Below are 9,387 nucleotides of genomic sequence, written 5' to 3' on the forward strand. Positions count from 1 at the left end.
TCTGATGTGTTCTAATATAATTATACTATATTATAATATAATTTTCTGCAAACCCGCCGGGAATGTCCGTCGTGGACTAAGGCACTGTTTCTCGAAGATTGACTAGGTCCTATAATTTAGTTGTTATGCAGCCTTACACTGTTGCTGTTCGGTGTCAGGACTTTTCTCAGCTGAATGTCTTAAGACAACGTTCAAATAGATACTGGTGGTTCATGTTCACACCATAACGTAGAATTTTGGACGGCAAAGGACTGTACAAAGATTATAACGAACGCAGACCTATTGTACTCCTTATTGAATAAATCTTTTATTTAGCGACGTATCTGTAGCCGTTGCCGTTGCCGTTGCCGTCTCCTTAAACTCCCTTATAACAACGGCAGATAACTGTGGATTTTCGTCACCAACACTGGTAGCCAAACTAATATCCAAATTAAACCAAATTTGCACATTTTATATTATTTTATTTCGGGTAAACGGCTAAATGTTTTAATTCGGCTACCACTCCATCGCTTTGGCTCAGACACAAGCTAATTTCTCTCTGCTAATTCGCTTCTTTAGACACTTAAGTAAACTGTGGCGATTCTCATATCACAGTGGCTTGTGCGACCGTTACCAGGAACAAAATGGCTTTTAATATGACGGACGCCACAAGGAGCTGAGCCTTTCTTTAGTGACCAATACGATCAACTCGTTACTAAGACAGGCGTTATCCGACGGAAAAAAATACTTTAGACCCGCTGAGCTGCACGCAGGAGTATGTGGCTGCAGAGCCGTCACAAAAGACGTACACATTGGCCGTTTTCACACTAGAAAATGAACAAATCATCTAGACGGACAAGTCGTCTGACGATTTGTTCGTCTAGTGTGAAAACAAGACGAACAAGTCGTCTTTTTTGGTCGTCTTTAATTCATATCAAGACAGACAAATTTAACACGATAAGATTTTAAACGGAAAGGGGCCTGGCGCCAGCACTGGCCACCTCCGGCTTGGTTACAATGCACGTGCAAATAAGCTCCAAATCAGGTAAAATCTAATATAAAGCATGCTTAAACCATCTGTACTTCCGTGAAAACTGATCTACAGAGAAAGAAGAATTATTGAAACCTTCAGCGCACATACTGGCATTGAACTGGTCATGAATCTTCCTGAAGACACTCTTGCGTTTGCAGTTTTTCTAGAGCCAACATTTCTAAAGTAAGGGCCCTAAATCGATCTCTATTGTCATATGAATACAGTTGCCGATAGATTTCCTTCTTGACACTTTTTTAACGCTCTCGCGAACAGTTCGCGGCTGCCGACATTTTTATAACCCACAAACCAACAGGCTTTTTGTAGAACCAAGTCGCTTTAAGGTAAAAAAAACCGACCATTAGTTCGTCTAGTGTGAATTTAAGACGGCTTTTAGACGACTTTCTAAACGGTCAAATCGATGTTCGTCCCGTTTTCACACTGACTTGTCCGTGGTAGTACTGAGTGTCCATGCGTCAACCGAAAAGTTGATAAACAAGCAACACATTGTATAGCATGAATTTGTTCCCTGAAGTAAAAACAATCAGTTAACTATCGCTATAAATAGAGGGAATAAGTCACTGAAAACTGCTTTTAAGTTACCTTGCTCTCAAGTGAGCAAGAAAAGGCAGTCTCCTGCATCGAACCTCTTCAAAACCGGCTAGCCCACAACAGAACACCAGCCAGTGAAATTATGTATTTCTAGCAAAAGATCACTGATCCTCAAAGAAATAAATATTTATCACTTCACGACGTTAGAGCTGTTGAGATCATGGAAATAGAATGCATCTCAACAACCGGAAAGCTAGAATCGAAAATGTTTTGAAATGTTTGGTTCATTGAAAGGAATTTTTTAATTTATGGCTACAAAATGAGGTGAGGTGAATACAAAATGATAAATATAAGATGATGATATTTAGAAATCGTCTCGTCCTACATATCTCATAAGAGTATTTGACATTTTCAGGTGCCTTGAATATAATATTCTTGAAGACACAAAAACGATAGCTTTAGATTTACTTCACTGCTTTGTAAAAAGCACTGAAATACTAAAAGAATCTATAAACTGAATCACTGTAAAATAGCGGAAGGTATATAAACTTTGTTTGGCTTTATTCTTCACTTTGCGGGCCAATTATTGTGAAGGCTAACAGAACAATGTGACACATGTTTGATTGAGTTTTTAAAGCAGGTGGTTGAAGAAACTTTGGTTAAGATAATTTAATTAAATCTTTTTCTCCCCTTTTAAGTTACCAGTTTTTTTAAGACTCCTATTTTATTGGCGAATCTCTCTTCTATATTGCTCTTACTTTGTTTACTCTTTAAAGAGCGGAACATAACATTGTGGTGACCCTGTTGGCGTTTGTTTTGGCGAAGGGATTCGTGTTAGTCTCAGCAGGTACGCATTTATGTTTTGTGTTTCAACTGACAACATTACTTTTGTTGTGTCTTTAATCTGTAGAACAATTACTTTTCTTAAGACACAATAGAACAGCTTCTATGCAATACATATAAAGAAAACAAGGTAATATAAAAGAACATTTAGAATACTTTGTTTATTCTCCTTCATGATCACTATTATCTTTACAACAAAGCTAGTAACTTTTCTCACGATCTCCGAATCAAAATTATTATAGCTTCGTAAATGAAATCGCAACTGATTTTGAGATACATGTAATCGTCAAGGAACTAAATTTTATCAGTCTAAATTCCCTCGCGAGTTGATCTGGTAGAAGTTTTGAATGTTCCTGGCCTTTTACGTACATACCCTAACATTAGTTGAAGTTGAAGTTAAAGTGATACGTGCAGTGGTGGGGGATGTTATCACAACTTGCAAAGCAGTCAATTCACGTTCTAGTCAGCGGTTTTTCAACGGTGCGGCGGCTGGCCGTCTTTTCCCGAGAAATTTGACAGAAAGCTCAGTAAGTGTTTTAAGTAATGTAAACAGCAATGCCGAGGACAACGTCAATTAAAGGATGAATTAAATTTTTCTATAGAATACCACTGGCTGGATGCGTTCAGTGTCTCCAAAGGGGTCAGAACTATCTTCCCTGAAAATGTAAACGCAAATCCGAAAAAATCGTCGTCGTAGTTCACGTTCTCTCAAAAAGAACAGAATTTGGCGCTTTCGCGACCAAGCCAGCAAAGAACCTCGAAACAATACACAGTAGGAAAACAATAGCTCCAAAACAAAAAATTCCACAGGTTTTACACCAAGCTAAACCGTCACTTGGAAATTTAGATCACCACTTTTTCATTGCCACTGCCGTCGTGGTTTGATTTCGCAACAACAACGCGTGTCAACAACAAAAGCATTTTCGAAAACATTTTCCCCGCTTTTAAGACATAACTGAGAAAACGTCTCCAACCGCTATTAAAAAGGAGCAGGATTGAACTCTCCCAATGACCGCCGTGTTGTTGTTGAATTTTTTGTGCGAGCTTAAAAAGAGAGGATCTGCTCATGCGTCTTACAGGTATCTTCTGACTTCCGTCCCAATGATAGCTTTGGAAGTTGCGAAAACATCATTAAGGTTTCATGTAAGAGAATGTATTGGAAGTTGCTAGGATAGGGAAAATATCTAAAACATGACAGATTGTAATGTCTTTCTCTTAAATATTTTACAGAATCCGAGCCACCAATACGTTCCTACTCACATCACCATACTGGCCTGCTAGAAAAAAGAGACTTATCTCATGCCTTGAAGAAAAATGAGAAATTGAAACGAGAGCGTAAAATTTCTCTTTCTTATAAACCCAACACTGAGTTTGTGAGAAGATTAGCAAGCAGATGGTTTGCTACTGAAGATAAAGCAAGGAAACATTCCGAGGTCGCCGATGGGAGTGGCATCTCCGAAGGCAATAGAATGAGTCAACCGCATGACGACAGAAACAAGGATGGATATGTTGGTAATTACAAAGCAGGTACACCCACAACCTCTCAAACTCCCCACCTGATTGCTGATTATGGAATCTTAGGAATTTCAGATGACGAAGATAGCGCTAAGTGGGCATCTAATGAGATGAAAAAAGCAGCAGGAAACCAAGAGAAAACAACAACTGGGGAAATCCAAGGCATCAAAATTGCACAAAACGTTACACCTGTAGCAAATATGCCAAAACAAATCTCAACAAAAGATAGCTCACAAGTTTTACAAACTTCTGTGAAGATAGCATCTGCTAATACAGTTGGAGAAAATGGTACCAAAATGAAAGATCTTCAGGCTTCCAATGAAAACACCAAAGGAAGAGCAAATAGTCCAGTTGTCATGTCACAAAGTACGAATTTGCCAAAAAGTGGAAAAGCTCCAGAAAATGCGACTTTGGCGGTTGACGGTTCAGAACTAAACAATATGGTATCAAAGAGCACACAAGCTGTCGTGATGACTCACAATACCACAATGAACATAACTCTGGCAAATGTGCAGTTGGTTCATAAATCTGATACAACTGCAAATCATACTGGGGAGCAGCCAACTGCATCTCAAGGAATTGGCATAAGAATACAAAATGCCTCAATTCCTAACACAGCAGTATATCAACAGGCTTCTGAAGTTACACAAAATAATGCATCAGGCAATACAACCTCTGAATCAAACCTGAAGACAGAAGACACGAAGACAGCGTCCACGAGTTTGTTACCGCAGACGAACCAAACACAGAGCAACGAGCAGATTTCGCCGCAAGCGACAGCACCTTCACTTGAAATCAACGTCACCAGTTTAAGGAAAGAACAATCATTTGACTTACAGTTACCGACTTCAATACCGTCCAAAGGCTCTTATCAGGATAACCATTTTCACCTTGAGCCAAATGATACCTTCAAATCGTCTGAATACTCACCGAAGGATTTAGAAAGTAACTCTACTAACAGTTACTTTCTAAACGTAACGCTGGATAAGGTCATTGCAGAAGAACAAGAAAAAGGAAGGCAAAGTAATAAGCTTCTAAAAAAGCTCAATTCAGAAGTAATCGATTCCAGAGCTGAGCCCTTGACCAATAGCGCAAACTTGGGTGGTGAAGTTACTGATGAAACTTTTCGCGAAGAATCCCCAGCGGGTAGAACTTTTTCCGAAAACCTCGTAGAACCAACCTCAAATGACGCTTTATTAGACCGAAGACCAAGTAGTCCGCAAATGCGAGAAAGTCAGGCGGAGATCCAGCAAGATGAAAGTCTTGCAAGAGCTCTGAATTCATCTTCCGTTTCGTCTGTTATCTTTTCTGCTAACCGGGCTATTTTTGATACCGACAAAGAAGAGTTTTCGAAGAAAAGCGCACAAGGGAGACTGTATTACAAAGATAAAGAGCACAGGAATAAGCGAAGCACTCTTCTGCAACATTTAACAAAGAATCATCGTAAAAACAGTTTGGTTTCAAGTACAGTTTCCCCAAGAAAAAGTCGAGCCTTACGAAAACACAGAAAGCGACATCGTGATGTCACGGCGCGCCAGGTTATTAATCTTGGTAACCATTTTCTGTGGTTCGGTAGCCAGGGTTCAGCTGATGCTAACGGCTTTCCGCGCCACAATACGGCAACAGAGAATACCCCATATAATGTCAATGGTTACATCTCAAACTTTCTAAATACAGCTAAAGGTAATGAAGCAGCAAGCGCAACCAAAGGCTACAAAGCTTTACAAAGTGCCATAAGTTCTATGGAATCTAACCAAGATGGACAGGTTGACCCTTCAATCTCCGACTCTTTGTATGCTGTGCCAAATAATCAAGAGTGGCAAGACTCTGACCATGGACAAACTCCAGCTAGTGCTGTTATTCAAGATAATATAGGAAAACCGATATATCAGGGAGTGGTTGATATCGCAAAAATTAATAAGACAAAATCTGATGACAGTGTAAGCTCTGCATCGGGTAGCCAGGACAACGTTACTATAAATGGTCAGAAGAATGAAGCTTTAAACAAAGAAAACGCCTCAGTCCATGCTCAACCCGAGCAAGATTCCTTGAAAGACACGCACACGAGCAGTCATAATGCACCTCCTGGTGTAATTAACTCTTCAAATCCAATCGTTTCCCATCAAGACAGCAGCAATGATGGAAACCAAACTGTCATTCAGAATGTAGAAGGTTCCACGGACCATATAGATGATACAAATTCGACTTCACCCAGAGAAGGTACTTCTGATCAACACATCCAGGAAATAAAAAGCATCAAACAATCAGAACAAAAACAGAATACCACCCAGCAAATGCAGTCTGAAGTGCAACATCTTCCAAAGTCATCAAATGAAACACATCAAACGGTGCCACAGGTTCTGAATACACAAGAGCCATCTGCCATTATAAAAAAGATAAGCACAAACCCTCAAGAACCAGAGACGTACCATGTTATTGTAAACGATGCAGGGAAAAAGATCACAAACGCAAATGGTCATGTAACAGTTATCATTTCAGGTCCAACTGCAACCCAAGCTTCAATGCCCAACGAAAACACCCTGCTTATACCGCAGACGAATCCCTCTGATTGGCCGGCCGAGAATGGTAACGTTACCTCCAACGAGCGCACTTCTGATTCAGCAAAGAGTCAACCTGCTGAGCAAGATTATTCCACGCAATCTCACGACAGGACCAATGACAACAAAAACATTTATTTTCAGTCTTTGCAAACTGTGAATCGCACCTCCTCTAACAATAACAAAACAAATGGTATGAATGCCAACCAAATAGCACCATTTCCACTTCTTCAGGAAGACATAGTTCCGGCATTGAAAATTTCCGAAGGAATAGAAGAGCAACTAAAAAAGGCCCAAGCTGATGGCCTTCAAAACACTGTTAACTCTCAAGACCGGCTGCAAAACCAATCCAAACAGGAATTGGGCTTACATGCAAAAGCAAATCAAAGCAGTAACTTGAACACAGAAAATACAGAAACATTAATGCAGCATGGTCACAGGTTTGTCAACGTAGGACAGGATTTGACAGGAAATGTTGATGGTCTTCAAATGGAAGAGGTTTCGCGCCCCACCATACAACCAGAACAGCAAAGAGAACAAGAAAACCTCCTCGCGGAACCCACTGGAGGATTTCTGGAAGGAGGGGAACAGTATGATACGACGATGCAATCTCAAGACGTTCCTACCTTGAATATCGTTTTGAATCCGATGCAACGAGTTCATGGGTCTCTCTCAGTAGGTGGAAAGGTAATTCCAATTGCCTCCGCCAAAGAAGGAGACTCCAGGATAGCTTCAGCTGCAAACGAGCACACACAGCAACAATTAGATTGCCACGCGGACCCTAACAATGGAAAGACAAGTGCGACAGTTCTGACATGTCAAAAGAAACATTATTTAGCCAATACCCCTCAATCTTTTAGTCAACAGGAAAGTCCTGTTACTCAAGGTGTTGTTTATTATGGCAACCCACAGATGTCTGGTAGCCCTGCTTTGCAGCTGGACCAGGTGATGACTGTCCTTAATGATCAAGTAAAAGCGACTATTAACAAAGAAATGAAAACAGAAAGCAAAGACATCGAGAAGGTGTTGACAGGTATGACGGTGCCAAGCAGCACTCTTATGGATACTGACGAAGCGTATTCCCAATCAGAACCTCCTCAAAGGTCGTCACTAATGGATGCAGATGAGAACCTTACATCTCCACCAGACTTTGAACGGCAAAGTAATAAACGTCGCCCTTACCACCGAAAAATACATCCATTTGGATTTCCCTTTCATTTTGGATTTCCACATCATTTTGGATTTCCCCGTCATTTTGGATTTCGCCATCATCCTGTAGTTCCCCACAGGCGCCATTTCTGGGGATATAAACATCATTCGAACCCCTTGGTGGTAATGGCTCATAAAGATAGTGACGAAGGTTTTTGGGATTATCAGCACAACATATTTATTCCCCGTGACTTCAGCCACGAGGATGAGAGTGATGGAGATGAAGACAACAGAGAAAAACATTGGATGCCATGGTCCCATCAAGGTCACAGGCGAGGGAGCTGGACTATGGCTCATCCACCGTTGCGACCTCACCAACCACGTTTTTCGGCATTTAGAGAGCCCGATCTAGTTCATCTTCGTCTACCCACTCTTTTTAACAGATCAGGTCCTTGGCTACCCCACAAGATCATGACAACCCCTCAAAACCACAAGCAAGAACGAGGTGACAAGAGAACAGCAGTGGTGCATAATACTCTCAGAGGAGATAGAGACATGTGTAGACCAATTATCGAGGGTCCTTCCCCTCCACTAAAAGGTGAATGGGCGTATTTGGGGAAGGTTCTCTCTAGCTGTCCGTGTAGGTCGACTGATACTGAGTGGTAAAGGAATTCGTTAGACAAGTGCAGATCTAAACTTTGAAGCATAAGAACTAACAATAATTACACTATGAACTCCTGTTGAACCTGTACGTTTTCGCAGAAGATAAATTGAAGAATAGCACTTGTAATAACAGATTGAAAAGATTTAAGATGTGTGAGTTTAATAACTGGTCTCAGGTGTTCGAGCTTGAGGTCCATTTATGCAAATACAACATAAAAGTTAATCAATGTTTCTATTCCTCACAGTTGTGTGAAGGAATTTTTTGTTGTTATTTTGGTTTGTTTTTGCTGCTAGTTTAGCTTGTATCAAACGAAAATGTCAAAAGTTCAATGACGAGACTTTCTTGAACTATTTATTCTTGATGAAAGTGTCGTAGAGTTTGCGATGAAAAGAGAGCAAGGGTTTGAGCTCTTTTCAACTGTTGTCAACTCTCATTGTCATTTATCCTGCATTTATACTTTCAGCCAGCTAAAGTAAAACATGTGAATCAAAAATAAATAAATAAAATAACAGATACCATAAATAAAAAAACTGTGACACTTATCCTGGATTATGTCAATCAGCGCTGCATTATAAATTAGAATCACTTCTTTCATACTTTTCGCGACCAGAGACACGCTTAACTCTATACCGTGAAAGAATCATTTTACTGCAGCTTTGTTTCGCCTTGATCCTTTTTCTAATTTACTTAAGGACGGGCCTGTTAAGAGAAGTGACAAAAAAACGACTCAGTTATATAATAAATTAACGACGTATGGTATATCGTCCAATTTGGGACACGCATGTGGTATTTTTTTATTATCATTATGTGAATAATAAGAGTATACATTCTCGCCAAGTCTCAGTTTATTCATGAGTTGTCAAATCTTTGAAAATTGCGCTTTATAACTAAGTTCCAACATCGACTTGCGGTTAAGTAAACATTGTAAACTTCTGTCTGAGCAAAGAAATCATAATGTTTATGCCAGTATAGCTAAAGCCTGATATTTATTTTAATGTGACTTAAATTCAATTTGATGAATTTGTGAAAATTATTATATTTTATTGTGACCAAAATTCGTCTAACGAATTTATGAAAATAAAGTATGTGAAAAAGCT

The 9,387-nt window shown here is 39.9% G+C and overlaps 1 protein-coding gene across 1 annotated transcript; it reads left to right on the top strand.

Annotated features, from left to right (window-relative positions):
* Positions 1-1,783: 1,783 nt before the first annotated feature.
* LOC144659725 (uncharacterized) lies at positions 1,784-9,387 on the top strand. Its single transcript, XM_078520221.1, has 3 exons — positions 1,784-1,885; positions 2,338-2,408; positions 3,635-9,387. The coding sequence occupies exons 1-3, from the start codon at positions 1,881-1,883 to the stop codon at positions 8,290-8,292; spliced, it is 4,734 nt and encodes a 1,577-aa protein (XP_078376347.1). The 5' UTR covers positions 1,784-1,880; the 3' UTR covers positions 8,293-9,387.

This window comes from Oculina patagonica, chromosome 7, assembly GCF_052425735.1.
Source record: "Oculina patagonica isolate OP01 chromosome 7, crgOcupat, whole genome shotgun sequence".
Lineage (NCBI taxonomy): Eukaryota > Metazoa > Cnidaria > Anthozoa > Scleractinia > Oculinidae > Oculina > Oculina patagonica.

Bases quoted from the DNA above. Each gene is read 5' to 3' on its own strand.
- LOC144659725 (XM_078520221.1), top strand. The intron at 2,409-3,634 runs GTACGCATTTAT...AATATTTTACAG, and splicing joins ATTCGTGTTAGTCTCAGCAG to AATCCGAGCCACCAATACGT.